Genomic DNA, 26,612 nt, shown 5'->3' on the forward strand with positions numbered 1-26,612 from the left:
CCCCTTTAAAGTGCACTAACATTCAATGTTTATTAGTGTATTCACAATTGTGCAACCATCACCACAATCTAATTTTAGAACATTTTAATTATCCCCCAAAAGAAAAACGCCATATACATTGGGTGTTATAAGAAACCTAATCTAGGTTTGTAGACTTCTATTTTTTTTTTTAAGAGTTTCATAGTTTCAGCTTCAGGAGTAGGTCTTTGATCCATTTTGAGATTTCTTTTTTACTATGTGGAAGTAGGGGGTCCAACTTCATTCTTTTGCATGTGGATATGCAGTTGTCTCAGAACCATTTGTTGCAAGATTATTCTTGTCCTCAAATTTGCCTTTTAAATGCTGTTACAGGTATGCTGGCAATCACATTGTAAAATGCTGTCAATTTTTAGATTTCTAATGGCTTGCTGATGAATTTAACTGACTATAAGAGAGGAATTTCCCTTGTATTTCACAACTAGTTACTTGTGTGTCTGAAAATCGATTCCTTAATAAGCACGTCAGTAGGAATGTAGTTTGTTTTCTTTTGTTTTTTTTTTTTAAGTATTGAGTCTCTACTATGTGCCAGGAAATGTGCTAGGCGCTGAGTATAAGATGACCAAAATAGACACAGTCCCTTGCCTTCATGGATCTTGTAATCAAGTGAGAAAGTAACCAGGGGCCCTGATATATTAACAGATTAGAGAAACTGAGGAAGGTTTCTCTGGTTGAAGAGTCCCGCAAACAAAACCACAGCATGAAAAAAACACTGAGCAAGGAAGGAGCCTGACTTTTGCGTGCTCATTCGCTCAGTCATGTCCTCCTCTTTGCCACCCCACGGGCAGTAGCCCGCCAGGCTACCCTTTTCTTTCCACGGGTTTCCCCAGGCAAGAATACTGGAGTGGGTTGCCATTTCCTTCTCCAGAGCTTAACCTTTGGCAGGGGCGGGGGTGGGGGAACGCTAGTGGTACTAAAGTGTTCCGGACAAGAAGAGAAGTACAGGATGAACCTGAAGAAGTGGTCAGGGCCAGTGAATGGACCTATAAACCGTGTGCCAAACTCTCAGGGGCGCCACTGCTGCTGCTGCTGCTGCTAAGTCGCTTCAGTCGTGTCCGACTCTGTGCGACCCCATAGACGGCAGACCCCCAGGCTTCCCCGTCCCTGGGATTCTCCAGGCAAGAACACTGGAGTGGGTTGCCATTTCCTTCTCCAATGCATGAAAGTGAGAAGTGAAAGTGAAGTCGCTCAGTCGTGTCCGACTCTAGCGACCCCATGGACTGCAGCCTACCAGGCTTCTCCGTCCATGGGATTTTCCAGGCAAAAGTACTGGAGTGGGGTGCCATGCGCCACAGATGCTTTAAATTTTATGGGAAACATAGCGCCATCTGTCGGACACAAAGGGAACTACTGAATCATTCGGTTTTACACTTTTATTTCAGATGCCTATACAGTTCCAACCGAGAGGTTCTCCGCAGTTGGTGGGATAAAGAACAAGTCCGTTGACAAAATCAGTGTGGAGCCGGAAATGAGGGTGACTGTGTCCAACATGATTCCAAGATTTGAGAACTTATGCAGTGTCCAGCATGTGCAAAGCTGCTAAGACATAAATATTGTTTGGATGTAACTACTTAATAAACAGAACTGTTAGGTATTTCTTCTGGCCCACGAGTGCTGTGAAGAAATTTTTACTATACCAAGGGCACTGTAAACGGAGAAGATTTGGGAGCCTCTACTGTTAAGGATTTTGGAGTTTTATTCTAAATGTCGCAGGCAATTATTAAAAGGGAAATGGGGAGAGTGAGCTGGAGGCTTTGATGTTTTCTGCTGAAGTGATATTTTTAAAATTTAGACATTTTATGTAAGTGATTTTGCTTTCAATTACTTGTTTAATTACAACAATGTCTTTAGATTTAGCTCTAATTAAGAACGTCAGTGTTTTCCTCCCTAAGAGAAAGGTTTGCCCCAAGGTTAGAGACCAATCAAGAACCCAAGCAGAAGTGAGCTTCTTTTATTGACTTAAAATTGTTTCTCCTTCCACAAACTGTCAACAGAAAGGTGGAGAGGGGCTGGACCCAGTACTCTGATGACTCTTGGTTCACTTTAGGCTGTAAAGAATGGAATAGAAATCTAACATAGCTCATGCCAGGAAATCTGCCTCCTTTATAAGTGCTTGAAATTTGTATCCTTTCAAATGGGTTCGACTATTGTAATAGAGATTACTCGTGCTCCAGTGTCCACTGGCTCCCTTCTACTTTAGTAAACAAAAGAGCATCAGTCTCCATTTTATTTGGAGTTAGGTCCCCCAGCTAACAGACTGAATTTTGAGATGTGGCCATGTGATCAATTCAACTGATGTTATGTGGCCTTCACTGAAGGCTGCTTCAAAGGAGCTGAGTCACCTGGAAGGTGTATTCTCTCTGCCCTGCCTTCTTTTGGCTGTGGCACGGATTTCATAGAAGACTACCAGCTCTCTTGGACCATGAGATGACCTTGAGAATGAAAGCCAGATGCTAGGATGATGGAGCAGAAAGATGGGGGAGCCGGTGTCTCTGATGACTGTGGAGCCACCACAGTAGTCCTGGACAGTCTTCCTTGGAACTCATATATGTTGGCCTAAAACAAATTGATATTTCTCCAGCAAAGATGGGTTTACTCAGGATCAGCAAATAGCAATTCAGGATCTGCTACTGTGGGGCTGCCCTGTGTGTGCTAAGTCGCTTCACTTGTGTCCGACTCTTTGTGACTCCACGGACTGTAGCCTGCCAGGATCCTCTCTCTGTAGGATTCTCTAGGCAAGACTACTGGAGTGGGCTGCCATGCCCTCCTCCAGGGGATCTTCCTGACCCAGGGATCAAACTTGCGTCTCTTATGTCTCCTGCATTGGCAGGCAGGTTCTTTTCCACTAGCGCCACCTGGGAAGCCCGACCATGGCGCTAGCCACATGCAGTTCCTCTCAGGGCAAGGGAAGGAGAATGCTTTTTATTTATTTATTTATTTTGGCTGTGTTAAGCAGCTTGTGGGGTCTGAGTTCCCTAGCTAAGGGGTTGAACTTGGGCCACAACAGTGAAAGCACAGTGCACAGTGCCCTAACCACAGGACCACCAGGGAACTCCAACCTCCCACCGCAACCCACCCCCCCTAACCCCGGTCCCCTGCCCCACCATGCTTTTTATATGGAGGGAAGTAGGCAGGCTATATGAAACAAAGGATCTATGGCTTTTTTTGGCTGAATCTTTGCCACGAAAGAAGTCTTTCTTCCTCTGGGCCTCTGCTATCCTCACAGGGCATGAGAGCTTCCCCTTCTGGTCTTCCAACTTTATTTAACTGTAGTTTTTGTTGATTCATTTTGATAGAGAAATTTGTCTTATTCAAGCTGCTGTTACTTGGCCTGGACTGTTTTTTGTTTTATGGAACCAAATCTATCCTAACAGTCCTCATGTATGATTACTCGAACTAAGTTTCCAGTCTTTGAACGCTTTCCCCAAGGTGGGGATCACCACTTTCACAGATGGGTTTTATTCAGTATCAAAGGATATGTTTTTAATTGGGAACTATTTCAGCCCAAATTAATCTCAATGATTTTAGCCAGTTCCTTCTTTTGTTATTATTTAGGCAAGAGAGAGAGAGAAGAGAGAGAGAAAGTCCTTTCTAATCTTGATATAAAAATATTTTCCTAAAATTCTTCAAATAATGTTAAAGTTTGTTTTTCCATTTAGGCCTTTAATCCCAGATAACTCTGAAGGAGCATCATAGAAAAATGGGAAAAGCATCAGAGAATGGGCTCTTATTGGGCTCCCCACACGTGCTCACGAGGAGTGCTTGTGTGGCTGGCTGGGTCCTATGACATTTCTCTGTCTTTGGAAAGCCCTTTCCAAATTATTGGGACAACTTGCCTTGGCTATGTAGAAACATGCTTTTGGACACAAATTCGAGAAATCTCTATGAAATAGGAATAACCAAAGGAAACATTTGAAATTATTAAAAGATTTTTACATCCTTAGTTTCTTTTTGACCATTTATGCGTTTTCAGTGATGTCAGAATATTTTTTAAAATGTAATGAATGCCTATTGATCTGTATAAGATAATTTTGCTGAAGCCTTCATCTCAAAAGTTCACTCTTCAAGATTTTGCCCCCAAATTCCTACCTTCAAAGTAACACATATACTGAGAGAGAGGAAGAGCTCCTGTTACATTTGGGGTGGGGTAAGTGGCAGATGTTTTTGAATCTACTAGCAAAGAGTTCAAGCTCAGAGTCACTGATCTGCTCGGATTTCTAACCCATGTGAACCCTCAACACACTTTCTCTAATTCTACCAGATGTAGCCAAGCTGTTCAGACAGAGTTCATCAACTCCTAAGCTGCTTTAGTTACAGACTGCTTGCTTTATATTACATGGGATGGATTTTCAGGAGTTCTTTTGATTTGCAGTTTGCTTATTTACTCCAAGAAATTATCAAGAAATAGTCTGGACTGGTGAGCCCTTTATCTTTGTTTGTCCTAAGAGATGTTTAAAGTATTAAAACATTTGGTAAATTAAATACAATATAGTGTAGATTCTGACATTGTTAGTTTAGACATTAGAGAGAAAAAGCTCTGAGTTGAAATGGAGGAAGAGTAGTAAGGAAGAAGCAGATGGCTTGAAAACAATTTTTTTCTTCCTCTGAAATAAAATGTGATTGCCCAGCCTTACTGAGATCCAGGAGATCTCAGAATAAAGTTAAATATGCTCTTGTAATACAACCCAGCACAAAGGAAACCTGGCTTCCTTTCCTGCAGATTTAGAGGCCATGCTACTTTATTGAGTATCCCCTATGTGATTGGTACTTTATTGGCCCAACTCTTTGTGCAAAAAGTCTTAATCAACCCATTACCAACTCTAATGGCAAAGCAGAGAACTCAGTGATAGTCCTTGCAGCAGATACAAGTGTTCAAAGAGGTACATTGGTTGTATCTGCTTCTCTATCCTTTCAAGTAAGAATAGATACTTGAGACTTAGGAGACATTCTCATTTCTACCAATTCTTAACTTTCAACAACCAAAAATAAGCACCATTATAAAATGAGATAGAAAACATCAAAAACTCGTCTATCTCTGAAGCTTCCATTTTGCCCAGAGAGAGACAGAAGTACTTCATTGATGAGTTTATGTCACTGGAATAGTTCTCATCATCTGATCCTGTAGCTTAGATCAGCATCTGAGAACTTGGAAAGTTAGTCTTCTGCTACCACATGTTGCAGAAGACTGAATCACTCACTCCATCATATTGCTTCTTTTAACCCTTCAAATGGAAACTTGCAGGCTTGGGATGAATATAGAAGAATAAGAGATGGAATATTGAATAAAGTTCAGGAGTAGGGTAGAATTTGAAACGATGAGAAAGTGGTCCATTTATTTTTATTTATTTATTTGGCTGTGCTGGGTCTTGGTTGCCTCACGCAGGATCTTTAGTTGTGGCATGTGGGATCTAGTTCCCCGACCGGGGATCGAACCCGGGCTCCCTGCATTGGGAGCATGGAGTCTTTACTACTGGACCACCGGAAAACTCATATTTGTTAATTTACACTGAAAATTCTTCAAAAAAAAAAAAAGAGCTTAAACTTGCTTAAAAGACGCAGGGTTGTGACTTCTCTGGTGGTGCAGTGCCTAGGACTCAGTGCTCTCAACACAGGGGCCTTGGTTTGATCCCTGGTAAGGAAGCTAGACCCCACATGCTGCAACCAAGAGTTAAGAGTTCAAATGCCATTGATTCCACATACTGCTACGAAGATCCCATATGCCCCAGCTAAGACCCAGTGCAGCCAAATAAATAGGTAAATATTTTTTAAAAATAGCCACTCCTGGTTTTCTTTTGTCAATGTTTGCATGCTATGTCTTTCCCATCCTTTTAACTTCTAAGCTACCTATATAGTTAAATTCGAAGTGATTTCTTATAGAAATCAGCATATTGTTAGATCATATTTTTAAATCCATTTTACCACTCTCTTTTTTTAATTAATAGACTATTTATTTGAGCACTTGGAGGTTTATAGAAAAACAGAGCAGGAAGTACAGCATTCTCATATAGCTCCTAATCCTGGTTACCCCTATTAGTCTCTTCCATTTAGTGTGGTACATTTGTTACAATTGATGTCACTATTGATACACTATTATTAACTAAAGCCCATGGTTTATATTAGGATTCACTTTTTGTGTTGTATGGGTTTTAAAAAATCTATAATGACATGTAGCCATCATTATAGTATCATACAGATTAGTTTCCTGTCCTAAAAATTGTCCCGTTCATAGCAAAATTGAATGGAAGATTCAGATTCCCAATATACCCCTATCCTCACGCATACATAGTCTCCCAGATTATCAACATACCCCATCAGAGTTATGTATTTGTTACAATTGATGAACCTACAATGACATGTTATTATCACGCAAAGTCCATGGTTTATATTAGGGTTCACTCTTGGTGTACATTCTATGGATTTGGACAAATAGTAATATAAAGATATGTTGTTGCTGTTTAGTTGCTAGGTCATGTCTGACTTTTTTGCGACTCCATGGACTGTGGCCAGTCAGGCTTCTCTGTCCATGGGATTTCCCAGGCAAGATTACTGGAGTAGGATGCCATTTCCTTCTCCAGGGGATCTTACTGGACCAGGGATTGAACTTGTGTATCCTGCATTGGCAGACGGATTCTTTACCTTTGAGCCACCAGGGAAGCCCACGTGCACTATTATAGTATCATATGGAGTAGTTTTCCTGCCTCCTAAACCTCCTGAGCTCCACCTATTCATCCCACTCTCCTCCCTAATCTCTGGTGACCACTGATCCTTTTACTAGCTCAATAGGTTTGGCTTTCCCAGAATGTCGTATAGTTGGAATCATATAGCATGGAGCCTTATCAGATTGGCTTTTTTTACTTAGTGATATGTATTTAAGGTTCTTCCATGTCTTTTGATGGTTTGATAGCTCATTTCTTTTTAGTGTTGAATATTTCATTGTCTATTTGTACCACAGTTGATTCATTCACCTACTGAAGGATATCTTGATTGCATCCAGGTTTTGTAATTATGCACAAAACTGCTTATAAACATTAGTATATAGATCTTCATGTGGATATGTCTTAAGTTTTCAACTTCCTTGTGTAAATAACAAGGAGTGTAGTTGTTACATTGATACATTTTCTAAGAAACTGCCAAACTTTCTTCCAAGCGGCTGAACCATTTTGCATTCCCACCAGCAAAGAACAAGAGTTCTTGCTATTCTATATCCTCAGCAGCATTTGGTGTTGTCAGTGGTCTGGATTTTGGCCATTCTAATACGTCTGTGGGTGTCTCATTGTTGTTCAATTTGTATGGCTTTGATATATGATGTGTGGCATCTCTTTATATGCTCATTTACCATCTATGTGTCTTCTTTGATAAGATGTCTCAAGGTCTTTGGCCCATCTTTAAATTGGGTTGTTCATTTTTTTATTGTTTCATTTTAAAGAGTTTTTGTAGATTTTGGAGTAAGTCCTCCAAAAATATCCATGTCCAAATTCTGGAATCCCTATGAATATGTTCCCTTACATGGCAAAAGAGACTTTAAAAATGTGAAAATTTTAAGGACCTTGAATGGGGGGATTATCCTGAATTGTCTGAGTGAGTGTAATCCAATCACATGGGTCCTTAAAATGGGAGAACGTTTCCTGGCAGTGGTCAAGGAAGATGTGACTACTGAAGAAAGCACAGAAACCACTGCGAAACTAAGACACGTAACGTTGCAGCTTTGAAGATGGAGGAAGGGGATCATGAGCCAAGGAATGTGTTGCTGCTGCTGCTGCTGCTGCTGCTGCTAAGTCGCTTCAGTCATGTCCGACTCTGTGCGACCCCATAGACGGCAGCCCACCAGGCTCCCCCGTCCCTGGGATTCTCCAGGCAAGAACACTGGAGTGGGTTGCCATTTCCTTCTCCAATGCGTGAAAGTGAAAAGTGAAAGTGAAGTCGCTCAATCGTGTCCGACCCTCAGCGACCCCATGGACTGCAGTCTTCCAGGCTCCTCCATCCATGGGATTTTCCAGGCAAGAGTACTGGAGTTGGGGTGCCATTGCCTTCTCCGAGGAATGTGGGTAACCTCTAAAATCTAGAACAATCATGGAAATGGAGCCTCCAGAAAGGAAAGCAGCCCTTTGGAAACTATTTTAGCTCAGTGAGACTCCTGTCAGACTTCTAGAACTAACTTTGGATTGTCTAAGCTGCTAAATTGGTGGTAATTTGTTACAGTATCAATAGAAATCTAGTGCACTGAAACTTGTATTTTTCATGTTTCAAGTGTGTTTAAAATTGCTCATTAAGCATTTTTATCCTGGCTTAAAATCTGTCAATTCTAACACGTTATCTTGGTGTTGGTGTCTTTTTTCTCCCTTCAATTTGAGCTCTTCCTGGCTCTTGGTATAATTTTGATGGAATCATGGACATTTTTTGCATTATGAGACTCCAGATGCTATTTAAACTGTCAGTAGCTGGCCTTCCCTGACCCCACTGACAGGAGAAGCTGGGGCTGAACCTTGTGACTGCCAGATGTAAGCGTTAAGTCAAGGTTATCCACTCAGCCTGTGTTGCCACCAGAAACTGGGTGCTTCTCGTTATTGCTGGGTGAGTCCTGGCCCCGCACCTGGTCTCCACTGACACTGCTCAGGGATAGAGGGACCCGTCATTCCTGGCTGATGGGGATGAAAGTCCAGGATCTCTACTTGGTCATCTGGGGCCCTACACCAGTGGGGGTGTTGGCACTTCATTTTATCCTTATGAAGGTGAGGTCTAGGCTCCCTATTTTGTCTTTGCTGGTGTGGGTGTGAATAAGGCCAGTTTTTTTCTATGGCTGGAACAGACTGGTTATTGTCTGAATAGGAAATAACATTTATTAAAAAAAAAATTTTCAGAGTTGTGTTTCTTAACATAGGTGGGTATATTCCAAACTTTCTTTTTTCTTTTTAATAAGAATCCCTGGGATAGAATGTTACTGTTCTGACAGGAGGTATCTTACTCCTAAAGGCTTTGGGCAGAAGAGATTCAACTCACAGCTTGAGACTCAGGTACAATAAAACATTGGTTCCTATGGTCTGTATTTATCACATGTAGAAGACCAATTCTGATTTGTAAAAAATTCCAGAAACTCAGAATTCTTGAAAAAAAAATGCATCATTTTATTTGTACACTTAAAAAGTTGTACATAGAAACTTATAATACAGTTGTGTAAAACTGAAAGAACTGTCAAGGGAAAGGAAGGGTGTTACCTTTATTGACTGATCATTAAGGAAGTTAGAGAAATAAAACAAAAACACAATAAATGTTTAAAAAATTAAAGAACATTTTCCAGGTACAAATTTTATAAATACAAAACAAATTCACAAAATTACTTTGAATGCTAAATAAATATCTAGTTAATAAACTCAGACTCAATACCTCCAGCCAGCACTGGTACAGCACTTCAAGGATATAAAATTGGATTCATTCATGTGTAGTGTTGTAAGAATGTGCTCATTAAACAATTCTTAGATGTATATACTTTTTCCTAATCTGTGCTATAATGGAAGATTTTTCTGTGTAGATAAATCTCCCTTAATACCACACTTCTAAAAAAAGATCAATGACAAAATAAATCATAGGTGGAAAAATATTTTCTGAGATATTGGGACACATGAATGATCTCAAAATGTACAAAAACCTCTGTAAACCAGTACTGTATCCAATACATATATCAAACTTATTAGATATTGAACAAAACTGTAGCAAAGGAAATCTTTCCTACATTCTCCTGAGTGCTTAATATTAAAGTTGAGAATATAGTGCAGGCCACACTTCAATGTGGTCAATCAGCTGTTATTGCTTTATACATATATGTCTGCTTTAGAGCATGATTTAATGTTCCATTTTCATGAACAATTTGATTTCTTCATATCCTTCAGAAGGACAAAACTAGATTCGTGACTTTTTTGCAGCCGGTGGTGTGCTAACTTGATCCACATTCCCAGATGTGACATGGAGTCCAAGTTTTTGAGCCTGAATATGAAAAAATGCTTGAAGCCTAGTTCCAGCTTTTGCTTCACTTGTGTTACGAGGGTTGTACTCAAAGCAGTTCGAAAACATTAATTCAATATCATCAATAAACTCAGCTAGAATGAAAAAAACAAATGAGATTAGATGAAAGTCAATTATAAATATAATCTTTGTTGGTATCATATCTGGAAATCTCATTAAGAAAATGTAAGTCCACTTTTTTTTTAGAAGGTGGCAAAACTGAAGCTTAATATTTAATTAGATGTATTTTATATAACTGTACAGAACATCTATTAAGATCAGATTCTATAAAATATCTTTAACTCATCTAACCCCCATCCATCTTTCATTTCCATATATGCATGTATATGTATTTTAGGGATTTCTTGGGGTGCCATATACACAATTACATTAATATGCATCATTGAAAGAAAAACAGCCTCTACTTCCTTAAAAATAATTATCAGAGAAAAACATAAATTACTCACATGCTAATTTATATTCACACTTGTTCACTTTTTCACGAATTATATTTAAGGCAATGGGCTTTTTGATGATGTCATAATAGTCTGGGACCTGTAAAATAATTCAAATATATCTCTCCTATAGACAATTTATTGAAGATAAGTAGTCAAATATATGCAAGTTTTGCACTTGAAAGCAACTGAATATTAGCCTCTGAATACTATTATTCCATTAAAATTACATAATACATTTTAGTCATTATAATGTTGTAAAAGATTATTTAATACTGTAAAAGTCTCTCTCTGTATATATGTATCTATAAAAAACTTCTTTAATGAGCACGACTACATTTGTAATGAAGAATAAAATATGCATAACAAAATTTGGCACAAAAAACTACTCAGGAAAAACAAGTTACAGTCCAACTGAGAGCTAATTTTTATAAGATGCTATTTCAATTAACCCTTCACATTTTGGCTCTATAAGTCTCAAAACAGAAATCTGATGATGTCACTTTTTCATTCAGAAACCTTCACCTGATACTGACAAGTGAGGCCCCTTACAATCCAGTTGTGTCTGAGCCCCTCTAATACACCCTCTGCTCCATTCAAACTATATCCCTCATTCCCATATTCTCATTTCTAGGTCTTTAACTTGCCATTTTTCTTCCATAAAAAAACTTTCTAATTCCTGCTATTTCCTCCCTCTGAAATGCTCAAATCTATCCTCTCTTTTCTACTTCTGCAAGACCAGTATAACTTCCAGTACAGTACTCGAACACTGTCCTGTCTCTGCTACGGCACATCATATTCTGCCATACATATATAAATAACCACAGCACCATCTCAAACCCCTTAGTTAGGTTATGCCATCTCTGTTAAGAGTACCTTTTATGTCAGTGTTTCTCAAAATGTGGTTCCTGGACCAGCACTAACAACATTGTTTGGGCATCATCCCAGACCTAGGGACTCAAGGACCCTGGGGTGGGGCCCCGTCAGCTGTGTTTTTACAAGCCCTCCGTTGATTCTGGTGTATGCTAACGTTTAAGAAACACTGTTTTACATAAGGGAAGTACCAAAAATGGTACTTAGTTGAATCAACTCGATTCATATTCATTACACAGAATAAAAACAGTGAGGTTACTGCAACACACTGCCATCGTTTCTAAGCATCAGTCACAGGACTAGAAGGGACTGAGGAGACTATGCTAACTTCATTTTCTTCAATATAGGAACCAACTGTCCAAGTTTTGCCTTGTTTTCTAAGTAGACAGTGACTAAATAAGCATTTTGACCACCTCAAGTTGCTATGCAGACTAAATCAGATCATATACACAAATACATTTTATACAGTCCAGTATTATTACCTGAATTTTAGAAACAAGTTTCAAAAAAGGCCAGCTGTCATCATGCCGTACCAATTCCACAACAAGTTGTTCAAAAGCAGACAGTTCATGAACTCCTCCCTGTCGACCTGAACTCCTTCGATTAAGTGTCATAGGGGATGATTCTGAACAAATAATTATATTAACTTTAGGTGATGATAAAATGAAATATTTGGAAAATACAAACAATTATCAGAATAAAAAAGATAGCTGGTAATCACTCCCTAACAATATTTAACTTATAAATAAGGCATATAAATACAAACGACATTCAAACAGAAAATCAACACTCTACACACTGAGATGTTAAACTAACATATATTCTGAGAGACAAGTAAATCTGGACCAAGTGTTCATTATTTCCTTTTGATCTTAAAGATTTCAAATTGAAATAAACACTCATTGGGAACAGATTGGTGTATAAAGAGTGTAATACAAAAGGTAATTCTAGAACACAAAGTTTTTGCGTTGTTCTAAAAATATGTTTTCAACTACAGTAAGATGAAAGCAAGCAATCGTCTGGTATTTTCTGAAATACATCCTTAAGAAAATAACCTCTTCAGATCTAGAAACCTGGCCTCTTTATAAATTACCTTGCATAACAGAAAATATTTCTCAATGATGAAATAAAAGATTGTTCTTATAAATCTAACTTCATATGGAGAATTTTCTTAAAGCAAAATGCTTTTTCATAAAATGTAAGGTACATAATGAGATCTAAGGTGTATAAATTAGTAGAAAAAGGTAGTATAGTCCATAGATGAATCTAGGTGTTTAAATTCCCTGCTTAAATGTAAATCCACACATTTCCCTGTTTATTTGTCCTTAGAACCACATTATAAATTGGTTAAAAACATTTTTTTCCAGCAGGTTTTTTGTTTTTTTTTTTTAATAAAAATGCTTCAGGTGTATTATTTTCCAAATAGCTTGGGGTTCAGGATTGTGGAAGAGCAAAGCATGTAAGAGGATAGGAAAAGCTCAATTAGATCTTGGTACAAAGTTACCTCATATCCACAACCCACCAAGCCTGACAACAATGACTGCATCATGATGCATTCTTTCCCCAGTGAATTAATCCTGTCATGTGTTTATGCAGTACAAGCTACCTGAAATTCTTCAAAGAACAGTAACTAGCATTAAAATTTTTTTAATTGGAGGATAACTGCTTTACAATGCTGTGTTGGTTTCTGCTGTACAACAATGTATATCAGCTATAAGTACACACATATCCCTTCCCTCTTGAGCCTTCCTCACACCTGCCCTGCCTCCCCCATCCCACCCCTTTAGGTTGTCACAGAGCACTGAGCTGAGCTCCTTGTGCTATAAAGTTGCTTCCCATTAGCTACATATTTTACAAATAGTAGTGTATTTATGTCAATGACTAGTAGCAATTTTTATGTGTAACTTCTTTTTGAAATACCAAGGTTTTATTACCACTGATAAAGAAAAAAGAGGATAGCATTAAAGAGATTAATGGAAATAAAATAAAATTAAAAAAAAAAAAGAAATCTAAAAAAAAAAAAAGAGATTAATGGGTAAACAGATTATTACATAGATAAATATGACAAATAATTTATCATATAATAAATATGATAAAACAACATAACCCTATATAGTATGTAAACAATTTATATATTATATATAAATATTAAAAAAATTATCAGAATAAAAACAATAGCTGGTAATTACTCCCTAACAATATTAATGTTCCCAACTCTCCCTTGCCCCCAAATTCAGTATATCAGGTGGGAACCTTACCAAATTACCAATGGTAGCTTGTCTAGGTGATGTTGAGTATGTGCATTTTGAAGGAAGCAAAAGTGGATGAGAATGAAATGTGTTATAATGTGATATACTGAGGTTGTTCAAGTTTTGGCCAAATCTCTCCATTAAACACAAAATGCTGTTAGCAAATTTTTCTCAAGTACTCTGCTACACTACTACAAACACTAGCAGTGTAGTTTACCTTTATTCCCCAAAGAGCTGCCCCTTCCTTGAACATTATGCTTCAGGTCAGGTTGCTCCCTAAAAACTCCGTATAGTGGACAGCCTTTCAAAAATGATACAAACTATCTCAACATTCAATCGTTCCAGATTACTCAATTTTCTCAGGTGAAAACATTAATTTAGAATCTTCATACCTGCAGATTGTCTTTTCCTGCCTCTTCTCTTGGATTCACTATCTTGGAGGGAAAGTTTTGAAGCAACATTTAGAGGACTTGACTGCTCACTTGACTTTGCGGCAATCACCCTGAAGTTAGGGAAGCTGGGACTGTTTTCCGGTGTATTATTAGCACTCTTCCTGCCTCTGCGCTTTCTACGAGGACTCAGTAGTTCCACAAATACATCTGCTTGCAGTGCACCATGACTCTGGCGAGTAGAACGACTGGCAATTCTTAAAGATTTAGTTTCTGTAGGAGGAGCAGATTTTATCTTTCTTAGGCTTCTACCAGTAGTTTTAGAAGAAGCAGTTGTTTTCGGCGTACTCTGCTGACTCCGTGAAGTGTATCTTCCAGGGTCTTGTCGTTGGCCACGACTTGAGAAAGAAGAGCTCAGTCTCCCTCTTGTTTTAATTGGCAATCTAACTTGTGGTCTTCCTCGTTTTGGTGGGCTATAAACAGTGTTAGAAAACAGTTACTGTACAGAGCAATGATGCACATATGATACTTCTATCCCCCTTGTTCTACTATTCAGCCAATGAGTTCAATACACATCACTTATGTGTTACTGAGACTTATCCTCAGTAACACGTGGATAAGTAACATCCTTATTACTCAGTTTTTTCCCCGGTAGTTCAAATGGTAGAGAATTTGCTTGCAATGCAGGAGACCTGGGTTTGATCCCTGGGTCAGAAAGATTCCCTGGAGAAGGAAATGGCAACCCACTCCAGTATTCTTTCTTGGAGAACTCCATGGACAGAGGAGCCTGGAGAGCTATAGTCCATGGGATTGCAAAGAGGGGGACATGACTGAGTGACCAACTTTCACTTTTTCTTTAAACTTAGAACTGACGAAATCTAAAATGTGCTTTCATTTATTTCTTTGTAATGCAAGGAGAACATGTAATAATTTCTCAGTATAACTCCAGGACATCATCATGAAAATCAAATCCTAAGTCATGAATAAATTGCAATCAGATCCTCAGAAGAACTGAATAAAATGGACTTGATCATGTTGAAAACTTAAAATGCAAATCTTTAGTTTCCTCATGCTTCAGGAGACTGTCACTCTTCCTTATTACTGATACTGAGGTAACCTACAGTTTTGGCCAATGGGTCCCACAAAAGTAGGCCTTAAACCTACTATTCCTCAACACCAGGCCAAGAATCTCTTTGTTGTATTTGATGTTTACTGTAAGATACAAAACTATATTCAACCTTTTATTTGCCTTTATGTTGTAGACAAAGATGATACAATCCCATTAAGCCTCCTATATCCATCTCCCCACATACCTGAACCTCTGGTTTGCCTAAAATATTTCCAAGAATTTTCCAAGTTCTTTATTGTCTTTATGCTTCTATAATACTGTTGAGTTGGAGCTACTAAACAACTTGCTTGAAATAGAGGGGCTGGCTCTCTCTCATCTCCTCAGGCGGTGACCTTTTTGGACTGTGTCAGTTCCAGTCGCCCTTGCTGCACATTCATTTTCTTGATTCCACGTGTGTTATGTGTGCATGCTCAGTCGCTCAGCCCTGTCCAACTCTTTGCAACCCCATGGACTACAGCCCTCGAGGCTCCTCTCTCGTGGAATTTACCAGGCAAGAATACTGGAATCGGTAGCCATCTCCTACTACAGGGGATCCTCCCGACTCAGAGATTGAACCTGCATCTCCTGTGTGGGCAGGTGGATTCTTTACCACTGAACCATCTGGGAAGCGATTCCACATGAATGGAGTTCAAATGTTGAAAAGGGATGGAAAGTCTTAGAGACAAACAAGAAGAGACTGCCCAGCAGGAATAACCAAATCCACGCATTAGGCCTGGGTGACACAGCTTGCGCTAAGTTGTCAAATACTTGGCTATGCAGTAGTATACTATAGTAGCGTAGTAGATGCTGACGTGGCAGGAGTATAAAAATACAACGTGCTTCCTGGCATTTCTCTCTGTTGACTACCAAGATCACCAATATTTGGGTATAACTTCTTGAGAAAGCAAAACATGCATCCAGAGCTGTGTTCATCTGTATCTCCTAGCTGTCCTCTGGACTGCTTATTTGCTAAAGTGAAAAAGTAAGTAATGTCGACCTTAATGAGGCTCTGACTTGACATCCTATCCAAACTTAAACTCATACTTGACTTTGTTATCTGGCTAAGTTCACACAAGGACTATACGCCTTTGGGAATAATTTCATATGTTTATAATACATAAAAAACAAGGGGAACTTTACAACACTATACTGCACACTTGTTTTTTAAAAATTAGAGGCCAAACCATTCCATTTGTATTTGAAAAGTCAAGAGATTGCCTAGTCATGACTCACGAACTCTCATTTTATTGCATGTTAGGATTTACCTGACTTCTTCTTCTTCTTGAGAATCATCTTCATCTTGTTCTACCTCATACTCTTCCTCTTCACTTTGACCCTCTTCTTCATCATCATCAACTTCATCATCCTCACCTTCCATACTACCTTCCATCTCATCATCACTTTCCAAGGATGGTCTCTGTCTAGAGGAGAGTCTTCTAGAACGCTGCTTTGGCCGACACTCTGGACAAAACCAGTCTCCTTCAGGCACAGTCTGATAAATCACATAAATGATCAGTAATCATCTGTCACTCAAAATCTCAATTCTAATCTGAGAAGCAGAAGAAGAAAATAAAAATACCTTGAGCTTTGGTCGAACACAGTAGGTATGGTGGCCCCGATCACAGCCATCACAAAGTACCATGTTCTCAGCATCACCCTTCTTTCGGCAGATCTTGCAACGGGCATTCAGTATAGATTTAGACCATATCACACTACGATCCAGGGTGGAGAGATGAAGAAAGACTTGGGATAGACTAGCAGAAGAAAGGAGAGACTCTCTCCAACGTTCCAGGACTGTTTTATAAGAACGCCCACTGTCACTGGCATCTTAAATGAAAGGGAAAGTAATTAAAACTTCCTAGGAAAACCCTAGACATCTCCTAGAACTATTTTTTCTTGGTATTGTTAAATAGGTAAGAATTTAGAGTTCTTCTCTCCTAATACTTCACAAAAAGACAATATTGAGATTAAAAATAAAAAATTCATGATAAAAAAAATTTGCTGAGCCACACCTTGCTTATGACATGAAGAATTACTTAAATCTGTAAAACAAATGCTTGGGGATTTCAACAGTTAAAAGAGAAAAATAACTTAGGGCAATGTGTTCTCAATCTAGCAATCTAGTTCTTTGTATCAAATCTTGATCTTATTTAGAAACTTGGCTAAATACAATAACAAGTCAGCTACTATTCATATGAATCAAGAATGTCACTGCCTCATTTGCAGATAAAAGATAAAGATGGATTGCTCTTTAAGTCTCAATCATATTTGAGGTTTCTTTTGGGGCTAATGAAAATGCTCTGAAGTTAGATAGTGGTGGATCTATTGTGAATATATTAAAAACCACTGAACTGAACAATTTTAAAAGGGTGAATTTTATATATGTGAAATACGGTTCAATAAAACTGTTACTAAAAATATCAATTATGGATAAATGCCAACTACATTGCCTTCTATATCTAAGAAAATATTATTTTTAAAATAAGGTAATTTTTTTATACAGAAACATTTGAATCTATTAAGAATCATTTGACTGGATGCTATTAATCTAGCTAGTCTATCATTTTATATTGGCATGTGATATTGACCTCGAATTGATCTTCACTACTGCAACTACCTTAGTTTTCCTAAGACATTATACTTAACTATAAAGTGCCTACCACATCACATCAAAATTCTGCAAGATATATCCTCAAATGGAATCTCATGGATAGCAGCATGACAGTTAAGAAAACATAGGCTATGGAGTCAATCTGCCTTGAGGTGAGCACTAGCTCCCCTATATAGCTTGGGCAAGTTACTTAAGGTGCCTCAGCAGCAGTATGTGGCCAGCTTATATCTCTGAGTGCTATTGGGAAGATTAAATGAGATAATACACATAAGACATGTAAACTCTGTCACAGTGTAAATGCTACTTGTTATCATTATTCCTGCATTGTATTTTCCCTTCAATATGCAGCATTTTAGAAGATAAGAAACAAGTCTACTCTATGGCCCCTGCTCTTAAGAAAATTTTAATACAGCTGGGAGGATGAAGATGTACACAATGAGGGGAAGTCATAAAGCAAGAGACCTGTCAAACACTAGCAGATCTTGAACTTTTGTTTTGATTGTTAGGCAGGAGAGAGACAGGACATGAAACCTAGGGCCCACTCAATGTGGTGAATCTTCCCTTAAAAGTTAGGGCCCCAAAAGGCCACACCTGTAAGTGTCAGGGCGGAAACAAGTACCACAAAGAAGGAAGCTGGCAAGGAAATCTGCTCATCTGGACCGTGATGTTGGGTGGAAAGGGGAAATAAATCTATTTTATGTAACTACAAACAAAATCTTGAACAGGTTTAAAACCTAAAAAAACACAAGCTAAGATTTTACAGTGGTCCAGGTGACCAGAGTTCCAGAAAAACATCTATTTCTGCTTTCAAGATTGCTGGGAGAAATATCAATAACCTCAGATATGCAGATGATACCACCCTTATGGCAAAAAGTGAAGAAGAACTAAAGAGCCTCTTGATGAAAGTGAAAGAGCAGAGTAAAAAGGTTGGCTTAAAGCTCAACATTCAGAAAAATAAGATCATGGCATCTGGTCCCATCACTTCATGGCAAATAGATGGAGAAACAGTGGAAACAGTGGCTGACTTTATTTTGGAAGCCCCAAAATCACTGCAGATGGTGATTGCAGCCATGAAATTAAAAGACGCTTACTCCTTGGAAGGAAAGTTATGACCAACCTAGATAGCATATAGCAGAGACATTCCTTTGCCAACAAAGGTCCGTCTAGTCAGGGCTATGGTTTTTCCAGTGGTCATGTATGGATGTGAGAATTGGACTATAAAGAAAGCTGAGTGCTGAAGAATTGATGCTTTCAAACTGTGGTGTTGGAGAAAACTTGAGAGTCCCTTGGACTGCAAGGATCCAATCAGTCTATCCTAAAGGTAGTCAGTCCTGAATATTCATCGGAAGGACTGATGTTGAAGCTGAAACTCCAATACTTTCACCACTTGATGTGAAGAGCTGACTCTTGAAAAGACCCTGATGCTGGGAAAGATTGAAGGTGGGAGGGGAAGGGGACGACAGAGGATGAGATGGTTGTATGGCATCACCGACTCAATGGACATGAGTTGAGTGGACTCTGGGAATTAGTGATGGACAGGGGGGCCTGGAGTGCTGCAGTCCATGGGGTTGCAAAGAGTCGGACACAACTGAGCAACTGAACTGAACTGGTGACCTCAGGTATGGCAGAAACAAGGGCAAATCTCTGCAATGAAGAAACTTCTGCAGATTAAGTTCTACAGAGTGAGAGTTAATAGTCAACACCCACGAGGCACATGTGGAAACAAAACACTATAATCAAGAGCCTGCAGAATCTGATCCATAAAGAGGCATGAGACACAGAATTAGACACTATATAAAATAACTGTGTTTAACATGTCTTAAGAAATAAACATTTGAAAATATCCATAAATGACCAAGCAATTTGAAAAAGCATCTAGATCTCTAAAAATAATTGAGATTTATAACTCAATGAGAGAAGGATAAAAATGGATGGGTCAAATGACTCTTTAGACAAAGCTAAAGAGAAATATTAGCAAAGAGGGACATAAATGCAATAATATAGTTCATGTAATTTACTTCCATCCTCTCATTTTGTGCTTCTATTTATCCTAATTTTCTAATGTAAGTCTTCATGGAAAGTTCTGGCCTAAGTGGGACTCTCCAAGGAAGAAGGCAACAAGAGTTGCTAGTTCAAAGATCTTAAAGAAATATTTCTGGGTAAATCAGAGGGTATTCTTATTGGTAATGGCAAGAAATAAGATTGCAGAGACCAATGTGGAAGAATGGAAGAAAAATTACGACAAATTGGAACATTAAAAGTCAGTTTGACTGGTTCTTGACTCAACGGCTGGTGAAACTATGGGTTTTGATCAAAGATGTGCTTTAAGAAAATTAACCCAGTGGTAGCTCCATTTTTATTCTACCTACTCCAATCCATTTAAAATATTCTAAATATGAAATATATATGGATGTCCATATTTTTCTATTTTCATATAACTACTTAAAAAAGGATAAAAAACAGTATATAAAATTGATACCATTTTTTCTGTTAATTGTTTTCTCATTTTAAACTTTGCTTCTCCAGATTATACAATTCTCAAGGGCAGAAATGTCTTTCATTTTCCATTAAGCTAGCACAGATAAATTCCTCAAGATATTGCTAATTAAATGTATTTTACTAATATAAAATATTGGTAGATTCATATGATCAAATATCACACCAGGAGATTTTATGCTGTTAACTGCCACTATACAGTAATTCATGTCACCATGCCATGCCGGCTTCCCTAGGAAATAAAACAATAACATCTCCTACTCCAGAATTCTCCCTGTGCTCATAAAGGAAAAACAATGTGAATAAATACTATATGTGAAACAACACGTAAATTCCATAGATGCTCAATCTTTAACAATAACTAAGTATACTAAGGTGCAACAATGTCAGTTTTTTATATAACAGGGTAAAAGAGTTTGATTAGCTGAGGTATGAAATGTATCAAGAGCAAGAAAAATTTTAGGAAGATATTGTTTTATAAGCTTGCCCTCAACCCTATTCTCTCCAAAAAACCAAATTTAAGGTTTTTCCTTCAAAAGCTAAAAATGTAAATCAATATTCAGCAGTAAAGTAAAATTATAATTCCTTAAAAATACAAAATTCTTTAAAAAGTTAAATATTTACCATCTCTCACACTAGATTGATCTTCCTTTTTTTCTTGTCCCTTTTTTTTTTCTATCTCCCTTTTTGATCTTTATTAATTTCTGTGCTGCCGCTGCTAAGTCACTTCAGTCGTGTCCGACTCTGTGCAACCCCGTAGATGGCAGCCCACCAGGCTCCCCGACCCCTGGGATTCTCCAGGAAAGAACACTGGAGTGGGTTGCCATTTCCTCCACCAATGCATGAAAGTGAAAAGTGCAAGGGAAGTCACTCAGTTGTGTCCGACTCTTCTCGACCCCATGGACTGCAGCCTACCAGGCTCCTCCATCCATGGGATTTTCCAGGGAAGAGTACTGGAGTGGGGTGCCATTGCCTTCTCCGAATTTCTGTGCTACCAAGTTTCAAATTAATCAAGTTAATTTGACAATTTCCCCCCCCCCCCACAACTTAAGGGCTTAACCTTAAGCATGACTTAATAAATTATTAAATTATCAACCTAAAACAATTATCACATCTTACCTAAAATTAAGTGAAATATGATTATGTTCCCCAAGTTAAAAAAGCCAAGTTTTATCAATGTGATTGATCACTAGAATAAGAGGGACATCTAGAGAAGGTGGAACATAAGCAGAAATTTTATTTCTTACTTGATTCTTCAAGAAACTGAAATAATTTCTAAAGCTAAACTGGGAAAATTCCTACTATAGTTAATTTGCTATGTTGAAAAATTATCAAAAATAGAGAATTTTAATGTTTTCTATCTTAAGCATTTATAAAGTGGAACACCCTTTTCTCTCCTGGATTAAGTATATATTCTTGATTACCTTTCTCCAAATATTTAGACTACCTTAAAACCCTAGAGGTACTTCCATTTCCTGCTGTCTCATTCAAAATAGATCATTCAAAGGCTTTAAGAATTACAGACACCAGTTCTATTAACTTTGAGGCAGCAATGGTAGATGGTAACATCCATTATTACAAATGATCAACATCTGACTCTGATTAATATTTACAAAGTAAGGTAAGCTGAACACTTACAAAATAAGTAAGGTAAGTTGAACTTGTCTTATTTCATTTATTTTTTCTTTTATATGTCTCAGGATGAAATGAATGTCTAAACACTGCTGTATACAAACAAGCATAGGGAACACTATAGTTCTCTGCTCTTGTATAATCTATTAGGTGTAAACTGCAATATCTCTCAGTGTCAACTTTTTCCCTTTGTCTAAATAGTTAATAAAAGGTACTGATGAAAATTCAAACATTAAATAATAAATTTGATCCCCCCTCACCAAACCTATAAATAGCTTTAATTGATGGCAATTTCAGAAGTGGAAAAATCAGCAGAATTACATTTTATTCCCACACCCCTTTTGGAATCACAGAATTAATAGAATTAATAGTAGTAATAATATTTTACATTTATAAGAGTCCTATGACTTACAAATAACTTTTAATTGAAATAACTATAAATTCACATGTGTTTGTAAGAACAATACAGACATCCCTTATATACATAATTTGATTTTGACACAAAGTATTAGGAAATACTGAAGACAAAATAACAGTGATACAACAAACACAAATTTGAATCTTTGTGCTTATATGTATTTTATTTCTTACAAATGTTACTTTCAATGTGAAAAGTGAGTTATTAAGCTCATGGTGGAATTATCAATTTATAAGAAAATTAAAATATGGACAGGCTTATTAGAACAATAAGATACTAACTACAAATTCTTCATTTTAAAAATAGATAATTTACGAATATACTAATGTTTCAAGCACCATATATTTATGAAAACTTTGTTCTTACTACTCAAAACATTAACATTCAAATCATTTTTAAAGGATTTTAGTCTACTCAAGACTCTCTCAATATGAGATCAAAAAGATATAGTTTAAAACAACTTTAAAAAAAATAAAAAAATAAAACAACTCTTTCTTCTAGTACCTCACTATTGAGATATAAACTATCTCAATATAATAAATTATAAATTAATTCAGTTTTTCAGAAAGACCACAGCAAATAGAGGCAGTTATGATATGAAAATTGATCTGGAACTTGACACATATTTTCCTAAAAACATAAGGATTATGTTTCCTAGATTAGCCCTAATAACCATAGATTGTAGAGCACTTCCTCATCTATGTACCCTGAAACACTTGGTATTTCTGATTTAGCACTTCGTACACATGCTCAGGTGAGTGACCCACATTATTAAACCATACCCTTAATGGGGGGCATTTAAGTAGTTTCTTTGAGGTTCTGTTTTAAATGGCAATACATTTATGTACAGTGTTTGATTATTCAGGGTCTGGCGAGTCATAGAACTTGGTAATGTCTTTGGAAGAAACATTCATAAAAGAGACCGACAGAAATAGTTAGACATTCATTGAAATGAATGAATACCTAGAATAAAATTTTAAAGTATTATTAAATAAATCTCACCTGAAATAACTTATATTTTAAAATGAAAACGTAATCTCAAAATTTTCAAATTAGTTGATCAATTTTATTCTGTCAGCCAGTAAAGTTCTATTAATTAAGGGGTAATTGAAAAGCATTTAAAATGTAACATATTTTGAATTAAAAACAGATACTTACCAAGTGGAGCTTTTAGAAAACGCCTCTCAATACCCTGTTCTATTTGGAAAAGTGCCATTGCAAGATGATGAACCACGTTGCTCACTGACTGTGGTGTACTTGCATTGGTTGAGACAGTACTTGGAGATTCTGTTTTTATGCCCAAAAGTCTACAATTAAAACATTGAAGAGTTTATAGTACCTAAAACCACTATTAGATGAAACTTGAGTCCACTGACTTACCCAAATCCTTACTTATACCTGTGTAAGAAATGGTTTCCTCAATCTCTAGGAGTTCTCATAAGCCACCAGGAAAGGGAGAGAAAAACATGAATCAAGAGCTAAACTATCATGTCATTTAGGCACATCACAAGGGCAAATAGAGAGAGGAGGGAAGGTGGATGAGAGAAGGCTTAGAAGGCTTTAGGAAAGAAGCCTTAGACGGCTCTGACCTTTCCTTAGAGAGGTGGGTATCAGATGGGCCTTAAGGGAAGAGTAGCTTAGGCAGCTCATCTCTATTTCTCGTGCTTCAACTTTTACTTATAGCTGCCTCCTAACTAACTAGTTCCTTGGCCTCCAATCTTACTCCCTTTGCAATAAATCTCCATGCTGCACTTAAAACGATCATTTAAAAATGTAGGCTCATTTACTCAAAACCTGTGTAATGTCTTCCCTCCCAGTTTCATATCCTTTCCACCTTTAGGTCTCAGTTTCAGTCACTTCCTCTAGCATTTCCTTTGCTGTCTTCTATATTCTCCTATGTATCAATATTACATTTCCACTGGGTATTTACTTCTACCAGAACACTGACACTGCTCTATAATTGCTAGCTTAAGGTCCCTCCACCATTTCCTTCTAGACAATAAATTTATTCTAAGGGCAGATACTATCTGAAAAAGTAAAAGTATCTGTCTATAGAGAAATCAGTTCTGATTAATAGCTCAAATAATATTTTAGTCTATTACAGAACAGAAAAATGATAATGTAAAGCTACTTTCTGAAATTAATACAACTTTAAGTTCAAAGTCTTTTTAAAAACTTGAATAACTACCATCATCTTAACAAGTTGTCTTTCGGCTGCTTTAGTACTAAGAAAGGTAAACAGAGAACTTGCAGTTTAGCAAAATCATCATTTCAGTGGTTATAAATATTAATGTCCTCACAATAAGATTTTAAGACCATTTTTTGAAGAAAAAGAAACAGTTTCTTAAAAACATAAAATGGCAAGAAAAAGTGATGGTTACTTTAGAAAAATCCTTTTCCTACCTGTCTTTTACTATGACCTTTGCTTGCTCATCAATTTCCATCTCCTCTGCATCTTCATTCACAGTTTTAATTATACCGTTTTCCTTGTTTTCCTCATTTAACAGCTCATACTGTCCATTTTCTAATGCTGACCTCCAGAGGTGTCGGTCTGTAACCTGTAACAAAACTCAAATTTACTAACTCTGAAAAATGGCATGTACTGTTCCTAAGAAGTATGAAGTTCAATGTACATATGAAAAATTCATGAATATTCTAGAACAGATTGTGAATCAAAAAGAGATCTAAAAATAAGGTACTAAGTGGCCAAAATGGAGTTCATATCATTCATAGATGGAAGCTTTAATACCTTACTCTCTATATAGTGAAATTATAAATGACTCTAAGGTTGGTCACCTGACAGTAGCAAAAGAGTGACAGATGACAGCAAAGGAATGAACAGAACACACAGATCAAGCATGAATTACTTACAGATTTTAAAAAGGTAACAAAGAAACCAATAAACAAACCAGACTCAGCAGAGCAGGCAGGAGCTAGTCAAGGAAGAAGAAAATATCCTTATACATTTCAACATCTTGGATGAAAATACCGTAAAACAGATATTTTTTAAATACCAAAAGTTAATATTAAAAAAAGGTTTTAAGAAAGATCTATATATATATATATAATTTGATACAGGGAAATAAAGTCAGTTATTATAAAAATGCATCACTCCTGCTATTTATTCAGAACATACATGCCTTGACTATATCAAATAAGTTAACAAACATAAAATATCAAATAAGTTACCAAAATTCTGGTAACTAGGCAAGTTAAAAATGGGAACAGGTACAAACCTTGATTGCGCCTAATGTTCCTTGGTAGATTCTGTCTTCAATATCCAAAAGAAAATCTCTCAGCCTCAACTCAAGCTGTCTTTCTGCAGACATCTGGGATGGATCATACACACTGGAAGATCTTCCCCGACTATATGTAGGTTTGCTATCAGTTTGAGGTTTGTCTGAAATAGTTAGCAAACATCTTTATTATGATTTTCTCATTAAAAAACATAATTACCCATATGACTGTATGATTGTGAGACAGTGGATATAAAAACAGTAAGTCCTGAAGTATGGGGAAAAAAAGAAGCAAATGTCTGCACATCATTTATCTCATAAGGGACTTGTATCTATCCAACAGAATATATAAAGAACTCTTACAGCTCAATAAAAAGACAAATAATACAATTAAAAAATAAGCAAAGGATCCGAACACACTTTTCTTCCTTTCTCTCTCTTTTTTTCCTGCTGTGCCATGAAGCTTGCAGGATCTTAGTTATCAAACCAGGGATTGAACACAGGCCCATGGCAGTGAAAGTGCTGAGTCCTAACCACTGACCACCAGGGAATTTCCCTGAACACATTTTTCTTTGGCCAATAAAACCATGAAAAGATGCTCAACATCATTAGTCATTTGGGAAATGCACACCAAAACCACAATGAGATACTTCACACCTCTACAATGGCTAGAATAAAAAAGTCTGATAACAAGAATTGAGAGGGATGTGGAGAAATTTAACCTTCAATATAAAATAGTGAGCCACTTTAGGGAACAGTCTGATGACAGTTCCTTAAATGATTAAACAGAATTACCATAGTGCGTAGTGATGATATATGCATGCCAAGTCGCTGCAGTTGTATCCAGCTCTTTGCAACCCCATGGACTGTAGCCCACCAGGGTCCTCAAGGGATTTTCCAGGCAAGAATACTAGAGTGGGTTGCCATGCCCTCCTCCAGGGGATCTTCCCGACCCAGGGATCAAATCTGAGTCTCCTGAGTCTCCTGCATTGCAGGCAGATTCTTTACAACCTGAGCCATTGAGGAAGCCATATGACCCAGTAATTTCACTCTTAGGTATATACCCAAGAGAAATGAAAACATATGTCAGCAAAAATTTATACACAAATGTTC

General features: G+C 37.4%; 1 protein-coding gene across 2 annotated transcripts in view; it reads right to left on the minus strand.

The window, feature by feature from the left end:
* Positions 1 to 9,134: 9,134 nt before the first annotated feature.
* Positions 9,135 to 26,612, minus strand: part of BAZ1A (bromodomain adjacent to zinc finger domain 1A) — an 86,785-nt gene continuing 69,307 nt past the window's right edge. For both annotated transcript variants that reach the window (XM_019983690.2, XM_019983689.2), the window contains 9 exons: positions 25,500 to 25,663; positions 24,667 to 24,821; positions 23,422 to 23,570; positions 16,686 to 16,933; positions 16,372 to 16,598; positions 14,002 to 14,471; positions 11,843 to 11,985; positions 10,500 to 10,587; positions 9,135 to 10,127 (listed from right to left, as the gene is read on the minus strand). In XM_019983690.2, coding sequence (XP_019839249.2) covers positions 9,931 to 10,127; positions 10,500 to 10,587; positions 11,843 to 11,985; positions 14,002 to 14,471; positions 16,372 to 16,598; positions 16,686 to 16,933; positions 23,422 to 23,570; positions 24,667 to 24,821; positions 25,500 to 25,663 — 1,841 coding nt within the window. In that variant the 3' untranslated portion in view covers positions 9,135 to 9,930. The remainder of the gene's footprint in view (positions 10,128 to 10,499; positions 10,588 to 11,842; positions 11,986 to 14,001; positions 14,472 to 16,371; positions 16,599 to 16,685; positions 16,934 to 23,421; positions 23,571 to 24,666; positions 24,822 to 25,499; positions 25,664 to 26,612) is intronic.

Source organism: Bos indicus, chromosome 21 (assembly GCF_029378745.1).
Source record: "Bos indicus isolate NIAB-ARS_2022 breed Sahiwal x Tharparkar chromosome 21, NIAB-ARS_B.indTharparkar_mat_pri_1.0, whole genome shotgun sequence".
NCBI classification, from domain to species: domain Eukaryota; kingdom Metazoa; phylum Chordata; class Mammalia; order Artiodactyla; family Bovidae; genus Bos; species Bos indicus.